The sequence below is a fragment of the Mytilus californianus genome, unplaced genomic scaffold, assembly GCF_021869535.1.
Source record: "Mytilus californianus isolate M0D057914Y unplaced genomic scaffold, xbMytCali1.0.p SCAF_8, whole genome shotgun sequence".
In the NCBI taxonomy this organism is placed as follows: domain Eukaryota; kingdom Metazoa; phylum Mollusca; class Bivalvia; order Mytilida; family Mytilidae; genus Mytilus; species Mytilus californianus.
The window spans coordinates 23,964,459-23,985,475 of NW_026262734.1; the positions used below are offsets into that span (position 1 = coordinate 23,964,459).

General features: G+C 32.2%; 1 protein-coding gene across 3 annotated transcripts; it reads right to left on the minus strand.

The window, feature by feature from the left end:
- Window positions 1-2,549: 2,549 nt before the first annotated feature.
- On the minus strand, window positions 2,550-12,621 carry LOC127712554 (fructose-bisphosphate aldolase-like). Of its 3 annotated transcripts, XM_052219055.1 has the most exons (9): window positions 12,535-12,606; window positions 11,284-11,346; window positions 8,379-8,497; window positions 7,717-7,983; window positions 6,931-7,091; window positions 6,494-6,577; window positions 6,072-6,246; window positions 4,302-4,501; window positions 2,550-3,514 (listed from the first exon to the last, which is right to left on the minus strand). In XM_052219055.1, exons 2-9 carry the CDS (start codon window positions 11,322-11,324, stop codon window positions 3,422-3,424), a joined length of 1,140 nt encoding a protein of 379 aa, XP_052075015.1. In that variant the 5' UTR covers window positions 11,325-11,346; window positions 12,535-12,606; the 3' UTR covers window positions 2,550-3,421. The 3 variants fall into 3 exon arrangements, with proteins under 3 accessions (XP_052075015.1, XP_052075016.1, XP_052075017.1); XM_052219056.1 differs by lacking the exon at window positions 11,284-11,346 and having other exon boundaries at window positions 12,535-12,621; XM_052219057.1 differs by lacking the exons at window positions 11,284-11,346; window positions 12,535-12,606 and adding an exon at window positions 12,185-12,351.
- Between the last annotated feature and the right edge of the window lie 8,396 nt (window positions 12,622-21,017).

The window sequence follows — 21,017 nt, forward strand, 5'->3', positions numbered from 1 at the left end:
ACTCAAAAGGGAAGTTTATTTCATTTTAGTTTATAAAATAGTCTTTAATTGACAGTGTGACCTTATGTAATATCACATAACATTACACATATACATTTTCGCTTTATATACAAAATGCAGATAAATGTAACTATAGGTAAACTATATTTTGTGTATGGGATGAGTGTAAGGTGTCCGTCTGACCTCAACCTCATTTTCATAGTTCATTAATAAACACTAAGTCTGTTTCTCAGATACTATAGGCACGTTGCATTTGGTGTTTGGAACGATAGTAATGTGTACATGTACTTCTGGCAGGGTCCCTTTGACCTTGACCTAATTTACATTGGTAATTGATGATAATTTTGGGGATACTTGTAAATTCTTCATCGTAACGATTTTCAGCATGAGTTCAACAATGACCAGTAAATCAGGCGAACCATTTCAGCATGTAATCTTGTTTATCGGTGTTCCCGCGGTGTCTGTATCACTCTGCTCAGCTCTTCATAAAATTGCATATCACGCCTTTGTGACGTCAAATACGTTAACCCGACCTAAATAACTTTGACCCGGACATATCAACGACGTCATAATGACTGAACCGACGTTGATAAGTTTGACCTGACCTTATCACTTTATTTTCCAGTTTGCTGGTGAAACCAAGAAAAACACTTGTTTCGGTCATGCTAAATACACAAATACAATCCGATAAATCAGATTTTCATATTTATTTTGTAAAATATCAGCTGCTGGACACAATATGAAGCCTTTTTGAACTTGTTCACTGTGCTCACTCAACAAAAAGCTTCATATAGTGACTGGCAGCTGATTTTTTACAATATCAATATGCAGACAACCTAATAATAGGTACTCATTTCCTTTTTAAAATAGTGGCATCTGTTGATATCTGCACTGTGCAGGTTTTTTTTATTGTGTTTTAGTTTTACAACATATGGTCTAGAAAGGTAAACAGGGAGGTTTGTGCACATGTAAAAGTAATTTAAGCCCTGTACTAAGTCTGCTATCTGGACCATGTGTTGTTACTCCATTGTTTTTTTTTTTCAAGGAGGAATCAGGTGTGGTCTGTTGTACCCTCCAGTTTTTTCCCCGGAGGAGTCAGGTGTGGTCTGTTGTACCCCTCCAGTTTTTTTGCTGATTTCTGTTACCATTTTTTGATGTATTATTTCATCTTCTGGCAACCTAACACCATTTGTTCAACAGAATTTGGAGGAGCAATGTTATTTACATGGTCTGACTGGATATTATGGCAACTTGAAAACTTCAATTGCAATTCTGCTTTTACATATGTTGAATATACTGGTAATAGTCACATAACATTAACAATTGAAAGGTTAGTTAGTCCCATCAGTACAATAGAGATGACTTAATTTGACTACATGACATGTACCATGTACAATATTGTTATTCCATGACCAAGCTGTTTTGAATTAAAAAAAACTAAGTTTGTTGACACCAAATTATTTAATACATTCAGGTTCTTAGCTAGTCAGTTTGTGTTCAATTGTATATATATGCAAAATTAATCATCCATCACACACATGAAAGTATTCATGGCTATATTCATACAATCAAAATTTATTTAAATTACAAACTGATAAATTTTGATCCCATCTATATGCCTTGTGTTCAATACAAATCTTGACCTCTATTTTGAATTTATTGTTAAATAAGAATATGTGTCCACAGAACTCCATGTCTTGCTCCCACTTTGATTTTCTTGTTCAATAAACTGCCAAATCTTGGAAAAACTGTAAATTTCCCATATCAAAAGTTCACATCATAATAGAGATGTTTCAAGCTCATCTGACTACAGCTTCATGGTAAACTACCGTAACCAAACACTTTAACCTGAAAATGTACTGGTTTAACACTACCACATTTCCATGTTCAGTGGTTCAATGAACTGGGAAATTGCGGTCATAATAGTAATTTGGCATAAAATTCAGAAAGTTTACATCATAATGAAAATGTGTACTAAGTATCAAGCTGATGTGGAAAACTACCTTTACAGAAAACTTTTAACCTGAGAATTAACTGGTTTAACACTATAATTTTTCTTTTAACCTGATACCAGACTGTTGAATGTAAGAATAGCCGACAGACCAGTAAAAATAATGCCCTTCCACTGTTATAGGTTAGGCATAAAAATAATATCTTTTTTGCTCTGATGACCCCAACCTTTTGATATCAATTTCCATAAGAGTTCTTATGTCTCCAAGGCCCATAGTAAATATCATAATCCTAAGTCAGGCCTGTAGACAGGACACCACTGAGGCAGTTTACTTAGGGTCATGAAGCTCTTGACTTTCAATAGTCACACTTCAATTGGAATCTTGGCTATGGGTATGCAAGATCAAGAAAGCCAAAAAAATCATCTTAAAGTTGATGATGGACACAATTAATGGCAAAAACACACACTGGCCCTTTAAGCCAATTAAATAAAATCTGAATGACAACAGATCCTAAATCCTAAATAATTAAAATAAAAAGACAAAACGAAACCAAAATCAAACACCAAAATTGTACATTAATAAAAATAAAGACTAAAAGGATGTTTAATTTTTATTTCATTTCCTCTGCATCTAAAGATTTCATAACTTTCCATCAATATAAAGTTGTTAACAAAAAACCAAAAATTTACATACATCAATTGAAGGAAGAAATAAATGTTTAAATTATATCACAGAAAAAATATACAAGTAAGCACTTCTATAAATAAAAACTGTATGCACCAAAAAATATGAAATAAAAATAAATCATGTAATAAAATAATCTCTAACCCAAAAGAAATCTGAAAGGGGAAAAAAACAGCTTTGTGCACCAAAATAGTTCAAATGTCAGGGGAGATAATTGGTTCTAAAATCTCTATTTCAAGTTAATATCGCAACAAAAATACATTCATTCAGGTTGAACTTGAAATACAATCACACATTTGGAATAATGCCTTTAGTTCTCTGTTGCATTTACATCATTACAATAAAGCTAAATATCAAAATTGTCTTGCTAATTAATTCTACATGATTTATACTCCATTCTAACGCCATACTTTTAAAACAAGTACTTTTACATTACAGAACATTGATACTTATATAATTTTAAGAGGACTAAGTGTACAATCTCAATAATAAATAATCATCTATAGAGTTAAAAACTTACAATGTAAAATCTGTACAATAACTATATATATAAAGAAAAGCTGCGGTAAATGCTCATGTAACTGAGATTCTATGATAACAACATTGATGTTAGGGAATCAGTATTTCTATAACAAATCAGGTAGTAATGTTAGGGAACCAGTCTTTCAATAACCAATCAGGTTCTTTGCATACTTTATTTCAAAATGTTGTTCATTGGTGAAAAGCAGAAAATATCAAAGCCAAGTATTATGCTAAATTTGACCATTTTGCTGGATAATCTGAATTTAGTAGGCATGTTGGGCAACAAATAATGATTGTCCTGCAGCAGAACTACTGATGTCGCCCTTAAATTGTCCAACAGCTGCCAAACCATTTGCCTGAAATATACATTGAAATAGATTCATTAAAGTTAAAGAGCTACTTATAAAATATATATTAAAAGAAGGAAGAACAACCTGATTCTTCTCTTAAGAAATCTGCATTATTATTCAAACTGCTTGTGAACACTGAACAGTAAAGATTGCATTCATTTTGCAGTGGGAACCAAAAATTAAACATTGTATTGTATTGAGCATTGAAAGGCAATACCATCTTGGAATTGGTTCAACTATAATTTAAGACAAGGGAAGATAACTCAAATCTTAAATATTATTTTAACAATGGTGTTGATATTTTAAGAACAGAAACTAGTCATTCACCATGCCCAATTTATGTGATTTTTCTTGATAAGTATGGTTATACACATTAACATCGTTTTGCAACTAGAATATTTGAGTATTTATATTTCTTTGATGAATTTCTTGAAATGTTTGTGGATAGGATGTAAAGAATGTTGGGCTCAATGCACTATTTTTTTCTTCTCAAAAGTAGTGATAAAGTCTTAAAAATTGTTAACCACATGATGGTTTTGTTTGCTTGAATGCAATCTTTACCCCCAACTAAAAGAAACAAGAAGTACATACAGGAAACTGTTACTAGTGGGATTTCATTATATCTGATGATCAGCATTATTTTGTTTTGAATCAGGTCTCAATAAGATTACATTTATAAATTACATAGTCCCTGCAATCACATTTCTAAATTACTATTTCACATTTATCAATGCTGGCTGATCTACTAAGAAAATTTACCCTATAAGCTCTGTCTTCGGTATTACAAACTTACCTTAGCTCTATTCATGAGTTCTGTCTGTGCCGTTTTTATATTTTCGTCTTTTCCTTGCCAAGCTTTAAGTACAGAAGCTTGTAGAGCTCTGCCAAAAGAGAATGTAAGAGACCATGGTTTCTTCCCTTCACATGTATTGATGGCATTCAAATTAACTGAGGCATCATCTTCAGACTGACCTCCTGATAAAAAGGTTACACCTGAAAAATGAAGCATTCCTTTACTCATTTTTATACCGAGGTGTAAAATTGAAAAAAGCTTAAGAAGAATTTCTAGTACAAGATTTTTTCAACATCGATGTTGCTGTGTATTGTAAATATCAGGGCTCGACAATAACGCTTGTCCGATTGTCCGGTACCAGAGGGAAAAAGGGTCGGACAAGTAAAAACTATATCAAGCTTGTCCGACGGGACAAGTAAAATTATTCTGCAGAAAGTAAATTTAATCCAACTTTGATGAACAAAGTAATTATAAACAAAAAACAAGAAAAGAGGATGAAAACAAGACATGTTTACTTGCAATCGATAATATAAAACTTGTTCTTTGTCAGGTACTTTTTAACAGGTAAAATGCATACTATTCTCGGAAACCAGTCTTATTGATCCGAATCAGCATGCGCTTTGTAGATAAGGTAACTTTACAAGACAGTTCGTCACAAGCTCAGAAACGATTCGGCTCCAAGTTTAACATGTTTAATAGACAGTTTGGCACCATAGAAGACATATTTAATAGACATGATTAGTAGACAGTTTGGCAACGCAGGAGACATTTCGGGACCAAGACAAATCAGTACCTCGTTTTCCTACCTTATTCTGTTGCTTTATAATAAATAACATACCGGTAATTTTTTTAACAAAAATATTTTTTAGATAAAAATGAAAAATTATTTACCATTAAATTCACGAAATCATATTTGATCATATGTAGAAAAAAAACAATACTTGCAATACGGTGACCTATAGTTGTTAATTTATGTGTCATTTGGTCTCTTGCAGAGAGTTGTCTCATTGGCAATTATACCTCATCTTTTTTTTTTTATTGATTGCATTTGAATAAACTTTTTTCAACTTTAAAAAAAACAGGATACAAATCCAATGAGTGTACATTGACAGCCCTATCAGACGGTGCCTCATGTGCAGAATCTGATGAGACATTGGCATTGATGAACTACATGTAGAACCTAAGTCCTGTGACATGACTAGATTCAGTTGTATTCGACTCATACTTTTGAATAGTATTTCAAAAGATATAAATCAAATTCTGTTCTATTGTTTTAATTCATTTTGTTCCTTGAATCAATTTAAAATGCAAAAAAGGTTATTATTAAGATTTTTTTGGACAAGTTACAATTTCATTCGGACAAGTAAGTTTTGGTATGTACTTGTCCTACTGGACAAGTTGAAAAAAAAGTTATTGTAGAGGCCTGAATATTACCTTTTTCATATTTCTTTATTTGGGGAAATTTGGAAAATTTTAATGGTTTTTGGAATTTTTTTTTTAATATTTGCATTTTTTGGGTTTTTTTTTATTTATTTTTTTTATTTTTGCAATAAAGAAGAGAGGTTGGGAAGTTTTCCTACTTTATATTTAGACATCTTTTGTTTGGATTTATCTTGCAATATTGTAGTTCTAGATATCCTCAGCAGATTTCCTCAGATAAATACATGAAACTACTAACTATACAGTTCTATGGAGAGCTGACAATGTAGCTCTGGCATGTTCCTCAGTTGAGTTTCTGTAAGGACACCTCATTCTATCAACTATACATACCTGGAACTGCTGGTGGTACAGTTCTACTCAGAGCCAATACTGTAGCTCTGGCATTTTCCTCAGCAGAGTTTCTTTTAGAACAGCTCATTCCAGCAGTAACCATGTTAGGTTTAAGTAAAGTTCCTTCAAGGAAGACATGATGATCTGCCAAAGCTTTATATGTAAATGCTAACACCTAAAATGGTATAAATAAGTGTCTTATAAGGTAAAAATAATTTATATGGATATATTTTTGTTGAAAACATAAAACTTGCTGCATAATCACCCAAAACAAAACAACATGAAATGCCATACCCACTTAAATTTTCTTTACTGCCTGTATTTAGTAAATATGAATTTAAATCCAAAACAGATTTGTCATTTACATAAAAATTTCAAGAAACATTAGTCACTTTAAGTTATGAAGAATTGGGACTGTTTACCTGTTCTGTGACTTTTTGTGCTGTTGCTAGATCATGTTCTCCATCTGGTAATACTTCTGGTTCTACAATGGGTACCAGTCCATTCTATAATAGAAAATCCAAACTTTTCATCAACATAGTTATTACCTTTGGTGTAAATTTAAAACATTTATCAATAAGCCACTGAACAGTAGCAAAACCAAATTGGTGTGCAGTCAAGGGGAAGTAACTCTAATTGTTTTTTTTATTTTCTAACCAAACTTGATAGAAAAAAATAAAAACAGTTCTCCCAGATAAAAAGCAACTATCACTATATATTAAATACTGTCATCTTACAAATACCATTAAGACAGGACTCTTCTATTGTATGTACATCTATCTATACATGTATTAATTTTTTTTTTAATAGTACATGTAAGAACTATGACAACCGGAGATGAAATTCATTTACTTCATACCTGTTGACAGATGCTGGCATATCTAGCCAAAACATTAGCATTTTCTAACATTGCTTGATATGAGGGAGTATATTGTTGGATTTTTAGAACACATCGCCATTTAGCAAACTGAGCACCATCTTTCTTGTACTGTGCACATCTCTCAGAGAGACCGTCGAGACCTAAAATTTAAAAGGGAAACCAATTGAAATGCTGTGACCAAACCATGTTTACATGTTTATGTATCAATCTATTTGATTCATACAGTATTATTAGTAAACTGATCCAAAATTCATTAAATGTAAAGTAAGAATAACTACTTACACTGATGTTTGTCATTAAGTTATATATTGTAGAACTTTTTTGGTACTATTTTAATCATTATCAACTAACCTTATAAAGATAAAAACAAAAAAACTTGTAATTGTAACAGTCCCTTCCAAATCATAATAAAATTTCTTGAATTCCACAATTACTGTTGACGTTATAGTCTATCCAATTCAATATCACCAAAAAGATTGAAATGTGTGTTTTCTTTTAGTTACATCAGTAACATTTGTACTCATACAAACATGACAAGAACCACAAGTGGAGCAGGATCTGCTTAAAGTCGCAGCTTCTGAGATCATCCCCAGTTTTTCTAGGGGTTCGTGTTTCTGAGCTTTTAGTTTTCAATGAAGTGTTTTGTGAACTTGTATACCTTTTTTTTTTGGTTTTTGTTTTTTGCCATTGCGTTGTCAGTTTATCTGGACTTATGAGTTTTAAATGTCCCTTGGTATCCCTTCTCTGTTTGGTATGTATACCTACCCTGTGTAGTACATTCATTATCTGTTCCAGCCAATGGAACTACTCCTTTGTCTACTTTGATGCCTGGAATTATACCCTGATCCTGGAGAAGTTTGGGGAATGCCACACCAGCTTTGGTTTTCTGGTAAAATGTTTCGTGGAACATAATGACACCACTGATGTTTTGTGCCAATGATTTGTCACATGTGAACAGGAGTTCTCTGTAACGTCTCCTGTTCTCTTCCGTGTTCTCAACATTTATTGGTGCAAATCTCTTACCAATAGAACCTAAAATACAATCAAAACTGATGAAATCAATGTTTAAGTTTCACTGTATTGTATTTTTTTCTGATTGGTGTATATTTTCTCATGGTCTATGCATTAATTATAATCAGTACAAAAACAAGCTAAACTAAATCAACAAAAGGAAACAGAGAGTTTTTCATGTCGTTAATGAAGTTATTTTTATCAGAACATGGGTACAGTCAAACCTGCTATAAGGGTCACCTCTTTTAAGCTAAAACCTGTCTTGTCAAGGTGCTCCCTTCTTGTCCCAATGTAGTAATACCTATGCATTTTGAACCTGATTTCAAAGGTCACCTGTCTTGTAATGTCAGTTTTCTCTCGCCCCGGAGGGTGACCTATACATGTTTGATTGTATTTCCATTAATTATAAGGTGTACCTGTAGATTCATCAGCAGCTAATATTCCTTTACCAGGGGCAACAATGGCATTGGCAATCTTTCGTAGCTCATCTTCCTGTTCAGGTGAAAGGTTTTGTGGGAAACTTGGCATGGTTTTACTGAAAAATCAAATTAAATTTTCAAATCTGGAAGGTATAAAGGTTTGTTTTCATGAAATTACTCATACCCACTATTAAGTATAATAACAGAATAAAGAATTAGGTAGCAATAAACAGTTAGAAGTTAAGTTTCGCATTATGGCCATGGTGAATTTTTTAAATATGAAAGTTTTTGTACAATAAAATGGATTTTTAGATAGTTGAAGAATAATATACATTTGTAGCCTTCGAAGTGGGTTTATATGAACATTTAGATTGTTTTTAGCATGTTTTATAGGCCATTTTTCTATTTGACAGTCCGTATTTTCCTATCCGTACCGCCTATAGGTCCAGAAATTATTGTAGTGTTTATCAACAAAGATTTGACGCTCGATCTTTTCAATTTAATTTTATGGAAAAATGAGCAGAAAGGCATATGAATTTTTTTGGACCTCTTGATAGATAAATGTCTATGGTTTCAGGAAAGGTATCACTCTAATTGATTGAAATTTTCCTTTGGACCAAATTTTGGAGACTTTTGTGACATTTTCACCCCCCTTTTTGCAATATTTTGTATCAAATAAATGCAGATTGTTGCCATGGTTACACCAAAAAGAGATTATATTTCACCTTTTCAACTATTGAAAATGAGATCTATGGAAGATGCTCTTTCCAGAAATATACACAGTCATGCATAACACAAATTAGTAAGCCTTATTTATTAGATAGGAAGGAAAAGAGGGTGGTTAAAAATTAAGAGTGCCAATTTTAAGATTTTTTCTGAACTGTGTATTGCTACCTAACCTCTGACTGAAATAAAAAGAAGATAATAAATGTATTGTTTTACTAAAGTTTGGGTGGTTTTTGTCGAGCCTGAGATTTTTGTCGCAGAAAGTTCGACATAGGGATAGTGATCCGGCGGTGGCGGCAGCGTTAACCAACTTCTTAAAAGCTTTATATTTTCCAAGGTGGAAGACCTGGATGCTTCATACTTTGTATATAGATGCCTTATGTTATGAAGTTTCTGTCTGTCATATGTCCATTGTCCTTGACCTCATTTTCATGGTACAGTGACTACATGTACTTGAAAAAAGTTCAGATTTTTTGTAATGTTAATTTCTCTCTTATTATGAGTAATAGGATAATTATATTTAATATGTGCGTACCTTGCAAGGTCCTCATGCCCCTCAGACAGTTTTCATCTGACCTCAACCTCATATCATGGATCAGTGAACAAGGTTAAGTTTTCGTGGTCAAGTCCATATATCAGATACTATAAGCAATAGGTCTTCTATATTTGGTGTATGGAATAATTGTTAGGTGTACATGTCCAACTGGCAGGTGTCATCTGACCTTGACCTCATTTTCATGGTCCAGTGGTTAAAGTTAAGTTTTTGTGTTTTGGTCTTTTTTTCTAATACTATATGCAACAGGTCATCTATATTTGGTGTATGGAAATATTTTACAATGTACATGTCAGTCTGGCAGGTTTTATTTGACCTTGACCTCATTTTCACGGTTCATTGCTAAGTGTTTAGTTTTTGTGTTTTGGTCTGTTTTTCTTAAAACTATAACCAATGGGTCAACTTTATTTGTTGCATGGAATAATTGTAAGGTGTATATGTCTGTCTGGCAGATATCATTTGACCTTGACCTCATTTTCATGGTTCATTGGTCAATGTTAAGTTTTCATAGTTAAGTTTGTTTCTTAGATACTATAAGCAATAGGTCAACTATATTTAATGCATAGTTTGATCGTAAGGTGTACATGTCTGTCTGGCACGGTTCATCTGACCTTGACCTTATTTTCATGGTTCATTGGTCAATGTTTAGTTTTCCTGTTTAAGTCTGTTTCTTAGAAACTATAAGCAATAGGTCAACTATATTTGGTGTATTGAATGATTGTAAGGTGTACATGTATTTCTGGTTTGGTTTATCTGACCTTGACCTCATTTTCTTGGATCATGTTAAGTTTATGTGATACTTTTAGTAAAGCTTTATATTTAGGACTATCAACATAAAATCAATGGTCAGTAAAGAAGGCGGGACATTTCAGCGTGTGCACTCTTGTTAAACAACTTTAATTTTTTTTTCAAATTTTCTATTCTTTGTATGAACTGTGCAGCCATGTTCGAAGGTGGTTTCACAGGAAAGATTATTAAACATGTCTACAGAACTTTAGAATTCAGAAAAAGGAAAAGAATCATCTGTATTTTTTTTCATATACATGTATTTAAGAGGCAAAACTGACCCATATGTACCAGGGCCTAATCTAGGATTTTGAAGAGGGAGAAGTGACTTCTCCTTCCAAGAGAGAGAAGGGAGAAGTGGTCAATTTCTTGGAGAAGTGAGATTCCATTACCGTTTCGGTTGCATCGTGTTTTCATGCTTATCACTAAGGAAATTGTTTTATATTCAATAAAAGATATACTTGCAGTTTTTTCATATGTTATCGTACACAATGTATATATAGAAAGTTCTTAATAAAAAGGTTTAGACAATATATAGTACATTGTACATTGTACAGTACTCTTTTTTTATGCATAACCATTCTGCTAAATATTCAAGATTTATACATGTGCATTTGTAGATCATTTCAAACTAATATTATCATGATTATACACAAATTAAAGCAGTCATTTCCAAAGTGAAAAACAGATCAATACAGTATGTCAATCAACATTTAATATTCTTGCATGTAAAGTGTCTAAGATATATTCAAAATAGAGCATCTCTCACTAAATTTGTGCATTTACAATGTAAATAAAATAAGCGCATTGAAAGAATACATGTTTGTGCGATCTTACGTAAATTGTATGCCATCCTTACATAATATGTTCACCTGCATCTATGCAGTTGGTGCCAAGACACTGTAAATTTAATCTTGTAGTTAAGAAACACTGTTAAATATTACATGTATACATTTGTCATGTTTGTACATGTAAAAAATGTAGGTCACAAAAAATTAAGAAATAGATGCATGATATTATTTATTACTTCTTTGTAGCACTCTGATTTATAACTATCATGACTATAAACAGTCTCAAAACTATTCTCTTATGAAATTTTTCCTCAAATATGTCAGTGCTTTGCTGTCAGAGGTTCAATGGTCATAGGAACTTTACATATATGCAGTAGTATAAGTTTTTTAAGAAAAAAATCTATGTATTAGAAATTGTGATTTAAGATTTTAAGACAAATTTAAGAAGGTTTTTCGCTGATTTTATGTGCTTTCTATACAAATGTTCTCCTATTTTGAAAGAATTCAATCAGTAATATTTCAGATAATAAAAGAGATAAATACATTAATGCCATTATATTTTCTATTTTTAGTAACAGTTCAACAAGCCAAAGTAGTACGCAAAATTTTAGCAAAATCTGTGACATAGCCGATTCACTGTTCCTTGACCGTAATTAAAACTATGATGTGATATTTCCAGACAAAACTCAACTCCCAATGTCTCTCATGGAGTCAACTTCTTTCAAAAAAGATTCACATTATCAGTTCTGCCAACTTTTAATAATGCAAATGCGTGAGATTTGGCCAAAATCGTAAAGATCAAAGAGAAAAAAACAATAGATCAAAAGAAAATGCCGCCAAATAAGCATGAAAATGCGTGAGTCTCACGCTAAATGCTTGAGACTTAGCAGCCCTGCATTATTTAGAATATACATACATTTGACATTTTTGTACATAACCAAACTTACTGTTTAAAAGCTTCCTTCACTGACAACGGAATACACAAAATACTTCCTTACTAAACTTCTCTGTCTGAATATAAATATCTTGGCAATAAAAGTCCTTACAAATTACAATATATCAATAGAGAAGGTCACATACAAGATAGGAGGCAGGCGCATATGAAGGACAAGGTCGTATAAATTCACCTTCACGGCTTCAGCTGTTCTGAACGTGGGTCTGGCAATGTACCCTAAAACATTTATTCGAGCCCTGACATGTGCAGTCAAAATATCTTCAAAATGTTTGATCATAACCCTACAGATTATTAACATGAAATTAATTAAAATATGTATCGCATCACTGTCTGCAATATTACCTTAATTTAGTTAGCTTGTGATGAATCAACCTTGATCCTGTCGGCAACAAAAATACGCAACTTCCGTATTTTGATTATGACGTCTTCTTCTAGTAAATTCCTCCATTGCAGTCGGACAACCGGAAGTCCCTTTTAGGGCAAAATGTGATCCGTCTCTAATCAGTGACCTTCCGCCGTTTGAGATCTATTTCGTGCACTTTGTAAAGAAAAGAAGGTAGCCCCGAAAAGTAACCTTTCATCTTTTAGTTACGACTGAAGACTACTCATGCCGTTATTTGCAGAGAAAATTAAAAGGACGAATATTTATATCCTCAATAATCTCCTCGTTGTACAAAAGCATAAACAAAATAAAATAAAATGTTGTCGGAGCACCCGTGTTAGAAAGTTCCTAAAGCCCTATAAGTGAACGTCACGTGAGCTCATGAACACTAAATCGAAAAAGAAATATGACATCCAAGAACGTTGAATAAATGAAAATAAATTATATTTTAATGAATGACATATAGAAATACAAATATTTTATGGTACACACTCATCCGATAACAATACTGGCCGAATGGTTAAGACCTATTGCATATATAAATATATTAATTGACATGATAGAATGCAAAGTTGCATATTGATATATCAGATTTTTACACTATTCCTTATATTTAGACACTCTTATATGAAAGAGGAAGACAGTCTAAGAAATACTAATGCTGGGCTATTGTTTACAAAAATGCGATATTTTTCAACAGTGTTAATGTAAAGCTGTGATGATTTTAAATATAACATTTATTTTATTTCTAATATTTCTCGTTTCGAGGTTAATCTATTACATTGTAATAAGAAATGTTGTTAATCTTCAAATTCCCCCTTATTACAGACAGGACATTACCCGGCTTTCTTCTCTTGGAATATTAAGATGAATGTGCACTTATGCGTATTTTGCATATTGCTGCTCCATCATTTAAATTATTCAATAAATCAGCATATGATGGTCTTTAACCCATTGTGTAGACTTTACGAAAGAAACTAAGTTTAGAAGATTCCTGTATGTATCAGAAAGATGGAGGTGTTCTCTCTGTTCAAACCTAGTTGATATAGCTGGCTGTTTTCAATACTTACCGTAGATTCTTAGCATTTCTAATCTTATGATTAATTTAAAAGTTTTTATATGATCAATACAATTACATCTTTTTGTCGTTACATTCTCGATTTTAATTAAGTAGTGGGAGTTTATCTTAAAGTATATGAAACATTTTCTCACTCCAAAATTCTTGGTTACAGTTAAAAGAATTAAAAGAAAAAGAAAAAAATACAAAGTGAAATCAAAACCATACTTCAAAGAATGACAAACAATACTTTGACCAAAGAAACAGGACGAAAAGACAAACAGCTGTCTACATAACACAATACAAATCATTATTGTTTGATCAAAGCACATTTCGTCAAAACCCTGTGGTGATATTTCCTGTTCTACAACTGCCCATTCCATGTAAAAATCAAGTGATATTTGTCCCATTCCTTAATTTGATAGTCATGACGGTAAGATTAACGTTTTAAAAAATAAAAATGGAACGCATCAATAATTATATAAGACACAGAGGGCCCATAATAACAATTAATATACTAAGGCCTTAATCAGCTTTCGAAGAGATTACTCCAGGTTATCAATTAAGAACCTTTGGCTTTCTTCAAAGCAGAAATATACCAAGAAAAAAAAAATATTACCAAAAATACCGAACTCCAAGGTAAATTCAAAAAGAGGAAAGTCCATAAAACCTGACAAAATCAAACGTTAGACTTTTTCAACCAACGGGACGAAAGGAAAACTACTGTCATATTCCTGACTTGGTACAGGATATCATGAGATGAAACACAAGCCCAGTTTTATCATATACACTGAGAGACATTAACTCCATATTCCTCCAGTTACTACATCAAAAAAGGGAAGTTCACAATGGAAAATTAAAAGTCGAAAACGACAATTCTCAACCGACTCAAGTTGCAGTCGTTATTCAAAATATTAAGCTCACCTATTTCTATCTGTAATAAATTTAAGAAGCAGTAACTTATCGATGTTCAAATCTGATAAATCGATTCAGAAAATAAATAGTAACAAACAAAAACTGCAGAAATCGCATTAAAACCAAAGGAGCGAGACAGAGTTCATAAACTGGGCTAGCGTCTCCTGATATGCACGCATAATTAGACATGCCAATACACACTCAGACGACTAATCTGGTAACTTTAAAGAATTGATAGTTTCCAAAACATGCTGAATCGGTCAACCAATTCGATATGGTGACCGTTAAACTTTATATGTAGTGTCGATTTCATTCGAATCTAGAGTGCTTGTATCTTTATATTTACCTTTCTAGAATGATCATATCATAAAATGTAATATTTTGTATGCTGTAGTTTTTTACTAATAAACACTGAAGTGAGAATTCAATCTAATTAAAATATAGATCCTGATTTCGTTATGCTCATATGACGAGCACGCGAGTCCGATAGATCTGCCTGAATTTTAATCAGATTGCATGGTGAAAATTCTAATGAAAGGGTTTATTGTTGAGAATTCTAATGTAAGGGTTTATTGGTGAGAATTCTAATGTAAGGTTTATTGGTGAGAATTCTAATGTAAGGGTTTATATTCGAGAATATATATATGAGAAATTTACAATAATTTGCAAGGAGCACGCCTTTATCTCTTTAAATTCATTTTTTTTTAAATATGTTATTCAATTTTTAAATGCTATTAAATACCTATTGTAATTGATATTATTATACCTCAGTATGTTTTTTCTATATAAAAAATAATGAAATATTTGTGCTATTTCATTCCACAGACTATTTGCCAGTCAATAGTTTCAAAGACTATTACCCCGGTTAATAGTTTCATAATCATCTTTCCCGTACTTTTTCATGCTTATTTTTCATTGGACAATAATGATGTCATTGACTATTTTGCTTGGCAACGTCAAACTCTAATATTGTAAACGGTATAATCTGTTTGTGTCGATTGTAATTTCACTTACAAGAAGCAATTATAAAAGAGAGAAAATCTTCGAGCGCATTTTTTAAAGATCTAAAATATAGTACCTTATTCATAATATGGCTTCGGTCGTCGTATTCTAAAAGCGAATTTGCGTTTGGTGTACTTTAGCTTAAATTTATCATATGCACGGAAAATTTAACACAAGTATTTCTAGTCTTGATTGCAATTAATGAAATATTTACAAACACAAGAAGAACTACAAAAAAACGTATAGTTCATCTTGTGCATGTCAAGTTATGTGACATTTTTTTCTTTTCTTTCAGATGATATATGTACACTTTTAGAAAATTAGTTAATTTGGTATATAAAAACACTTAATGACTGTGTTGTTCAGTATAATAAAACACCTAATAACTGGTTGTGCGGGTAATAGCAAGTTTGTAGTCCCTTCGCCTCGAGCAATAGTTGGTATCTCAGGGACAACAAACTTGCTATTACCCTTACACCCAGTCAATAGGTGTATACTGTTGACTAAATAAAGACTGGGAAGGCATGCTAAGGTAACTTTTTGGCTCCTTGAATTCTAAAATCAAGAAGTATTATAAATTGACCAAATTAAATCATTCAGATGTTCATAAAACATTAGTATGGCAAATATTAGTATTCAAGGTTTACATTTTGTCTTATATATTTGCAATAAAGCTTAAAACTTCTTGAATTTAGCGTAAAATTACAAAAACTGTCAAAATACCTATTGTAATTGATACTGTTGACTAAATAAAGACTGGGAAGGCATGCTAAGGTGACATTTTGGCTTCTTGAATTCTAAAATTAAGATCAAAGTATTATAGATTTACCAAATAAAAAAAACCTGCCGAAATAGCCTCATTTTGAGATCTTGTCATTAATGTTTAGATATATGAGCGACAGCTTTATACAAAATTACCTTTTGCTGCAAAACATGTTTTATATACATGTAAATGCGAGTTGAATAATATCTTTTGGGGTAATGCAGTTGCTTATTCTATTTTGTCCAAACGTTACATGCGTAAAATGGCCATCTGTTGTCAAATATGTCAGGTTCAACTAGTTTATGACGCAATAGTGTCATTATAAGTTAAATGTTTGCACTTATAAGTGTCCATATTACATTGGTTGTTCATTTTTCAATTAAATTAACATAATTTTGAAAGTCCAGCATAATTTTATTATTTTTGTAATTTCAGGGGCCAAATAATTGCTCTTAGCATGTCTCATTTTTTTAATATCTAACCAACTGCTAGCAATCAGTTAGATATCGAAAAAAAAAAAAACAAAAAACAAAAAACGAATACCAAATCGACTGCTTACTCCAAATACATAAGTTCTGTTACATATACTACTTCATTTTCACATTTAAACGTAATTTGTTTATCAAAACTGTCTTGTAGACTTCCCGAATCACATACTCTATTCCGATATGGTAACAGATCACAAAGGGACAATCTCAAGTTTATCGATGAATTTGGCATGCAACTTTTGTAAATGTTATGTTGACAAAAACAATATATTAAACTTATGCTGTCCGAGGTATAGCAAATTAAATGGCTGTAAAATAAGAATACAACCGCATACAGTGCACACATACATTTAGCAAAAAACAGTCCATCAAGAATGAATATTACTTATGATTTCTCGAAATAATTATAAAGGGACAATCTCACAGATATCGATGAATTTGGCATGCAACTTTTGTGATCATGTGAATATTGACAAAAACGATATATTAAACTTATGCTCATCATAAATTAAAGGTTTAGAAAATAATATATCTGTAAAATAAACATACAAATGCATAGAATGCACATAAATATATATGTAAAAACAGTCCATCAAGTTTGAATATTATTTATGATTTCTCGAAATATGGCCTACGAAAACACGTAAATATATATAAATTTATGTTATGTTACCACTGACATTTCCGTTTTATCTAATATATTATTAGATGTAATGGAAGGGGATACTTAATTCTGTTGTAGGAATAGTTAAAAAGCGCCGTAAAGGCAATGTGCAAAATATAAGCATGACGTCTTGACTGCATAATGAATCGCAATCTGATTATTCCACGTATTTATTTTGCTCGTATGAATAATTTATAAAGCCAATTTAAAATGTAATATCAATGTACCGGAGTTTTAGTTATGAAATATATCATATATTTAGAAAATTCGTTGGACAGGTTATTGACAAAAGGAAATTTGAAGTCAAATTATGAAATGTGTTTAGCGATATTAACTTATCTCCTATACATTTTTACATCAATCTGCAGGATGTTCAATTTGCCCGTAAACATATGGGTAAAATCTCATAAAAGATAGTAGGCTTATAATGACTTGGTACGCCTGACGCTCGTTTTGTCTACATAAGACTCATCAGTGACGCTCGAATCGAAACTGTTGGAAAGCCAAATCAAATACGAAGTTGAAGAGCATCAAAAACTGAAAATTCCGAAAAGTTATGCTAAATAGAACTAAAGCAATATATGCCAGGGAGAAGTGATGCTAAATAGGACTAGAGCAATATATGCAAGGGAGAAGTTATGCTAAATAGGACTAAAGCAATATACGCCAGGAAGAAGTTATGCTAAATAGGACTAAAGCAATATATGCCAGTGAGAACTTATGTTAAATAGGACTAAAGCAATATATGCCAGGGAGAAGTTATGCTATATAGGACTAAAGCAATATATGCCAGTGAGAAGTTATGCTAAAAAAGACTAAAGAAATATATGCCAGGTAGAAGTTATGCTAAATAGGACTAAAGCAATATATGCCAGGGAGAAGTTATGCTATATAGGACTAAAGCAATATATGCCAGGAAAAAGTTATGCTAAATAGGACTAAAGCAATATATGCCAGGGAAAAGTTATGCTAAATAGGACTTAAGCAATATATGCCAGGGAGAAGTTATGCTAAATAGGACTAAAGTAATATATGCCAGGGAGAAGTTATGCTATATAGGACTAAAGCAATATATGCCAGTGAGAAGTTATGCTAAAAAGGACTAAAGAAATATATGCCAGGTAGAAGTTATGCTAAATAGGACTAAAGCAATATATGCCAGGGAGAAGTTATGCTATATAGGACTAAAGCAATATATGCCAGGAAAAAGTTATGCTAAATAGGACTAAAGCAATATATGCCAGGGAGAAGTTATGCTATATAGGACTAAAGCAATATATGCCAGGGAAAAGTTATGCTAAATAGGACTAAAGCAATATATGCCAGGGAGAAGTTATGTTATATAGGACTTAAGCAATATATACCAGGGAGAAGTTATGCTAAATAGGACTAAAGCAATATATGCCAGGGAGAAGTTATGCTAAATAGGACTAAAGCAATATATGCCAGGGAGAAGTTATGCTATATAGGACTAAAGCAATATATGCCAGGGAGAAGTTATGCTATATAGGACTAAAGTAATATATGCCATGGAGAAGAAACACCCTTTGCGTATCAGATAATTCAACATTTTATAAATCATTTTTTAACAATTAATACACCAATTGCCTTTTTAACTGTTTTATCTCAATACACATTCTTATCTTACCTCCTATACATATCTAGGAATATGATTGGTTAAAAGCGACCGCGTGGAGACCGTGTATAATTCGTATGGGATTAGTAGGCGTGGTTTATTTTAATACACGGTTAGTAGTGGTGTTACGTCCATATACAAGACAATATCTCAATACACATTCATATTCCTACGAGCATAAATTTGAGTAAATATCACCAAGTGTAAAACAGTAATACAATAAACTAAACAGAAAAAAACAGGCTCATTTTGTGGCTTGTGATAATGATTTGGATTAAATGAAATAAAAGAATTATAAATTTCGTGCGTCTGAAGCGTTTTTTTTATTAACCTTCAGGAATGCTAAAACATAAATATTCGAAAACCAGGGATGCGTAAATACGCCACAACGTTTTCTCCGATTGAAGAAACTATCAAGCCCAATTATGTGGCTAACGATAATTTTACAGATTTCTGAATGTTTTAACTCTTACCTATTAGTTAGAAAGATAAAATAATAATGCTTTCATTAAAACTAAACAAGTCATGCAATTTCTGATTTATTGATAAATAACCCACATTTTACCTGAGGTGTAGGTTATTTAGTGTCAGGATATCATCAATATATCAGATGTTGCAATAAAATATCTTTGCAAGAATTTTTTTCTGTTCTTCTTGAAAAATATTTTGTATAAATTCTTCTTCATATGAGTGTAATTGCGATTAAGAAACATAGGAAAACATGTAAATATTAGTCGGAAAAGGACTTAACTCATAAGATTGACACGAACCACAACAAAAAACTGAAGAAGAACGAACACAAAATAAACCACAAAGCACTGACCCAAGACCACTCACAGCCACTGAAAGACCAAAACCAACCCAACCTATTAATATCCCATGTTTTCCAACACCAAAATATTAACAAGCACACATCCAACCAGTTAATGCAAAGATGTCATAAACAAAATGTGAAAAACATGACCTAGTAAAAAGCCGAAAAACAAGCACCGACAGGACATAGGACCACCAGTGCCCTTAAACAAACACAACAACACGCAACAAGTCATGATTCAATAGACAAAAAAAAAAAACAATCACTTTAGCACTGGCAAAGACATATGCTCGTCAACTTGTACTTTATTTGGCCTTTCAAGTTTTTTTATTCGATCGTCACTGATGAGTCTTTTGTAGACGAAACGCTCGTCTGGCGTACACAATTTTAATCCTGGTATCTATGATGAGTTTATTTATATGTTCATATCTGCCACTTTCAACTGATTTTCATAGCTTGTTCTTATGTTGTGATGTTACATCACTGTTTCAGGTTAGGTCACGTCAGGATTGAGCGCCTGAAAACATTTTACGCCGCCAAACTCTTGATAAGGCCTGTCCAAAGTCAGGAGTCTGTTATTTAGTGGATGTCTTTTGTTGTTGGCTGTCATATTTATTTTTCGTTTATTGTTTTGTCATAATTGGTTTTCTTGTTTGAATTGTTTCGCATTGTGTCATGTCGGAGCTTTTTATTGCTGACTATACGTTATGGTTTTTGCTCATTGTTGAAGGCCGTACGGTGATATATACTAGCTTACATGCACGTCATTTGAACTCTTGGAAATAGTTTTCTCAGTAGAAATTATATCAAATATCCTTATTTTATTATATCAATATGATATATTTGCAAACCTAACCATGTTGTGAGAAAACATACAACAGATTCATTATTATTTGTGATGTACCAGTTTTCGTGGATTTCGTGTGGGTATGGGTAAAGTACGAATTTAAAAGTTCAATGAAGTAAACAATTCTGATAGGCTTGTATCTAGACTTTGGCATATACACGAAATCAATTATATACGAAAGCACAATTTTTCTTCAATACAAAATTGATACCGAAGTAAAATAAACAAATCCACAGTAGGCAAAATAAGAATTGTAA

Coding starts and splice junctions, on each gene's coding strand:
- LOC127712554 (XM_052219055.1), bottom strand. CDS start 11,324: ATGCAGGTGAACATATTATGTAAGGATGGCATACAATTTAC. Junction 8,498..11,283: donor AAGGATGGCATACAATTTAC/GTAAGATCGCAC, acceptor TTGATTTTTCAG/TAAAACCATGCCAAGTTTCC. Junction 6,578..6,930: donor ATGCCAGCATCTGTCAACAG/GTATGAAGTAAA, acceptor TTTCTATTATAG/AATGGACTGGTACCCATTGT.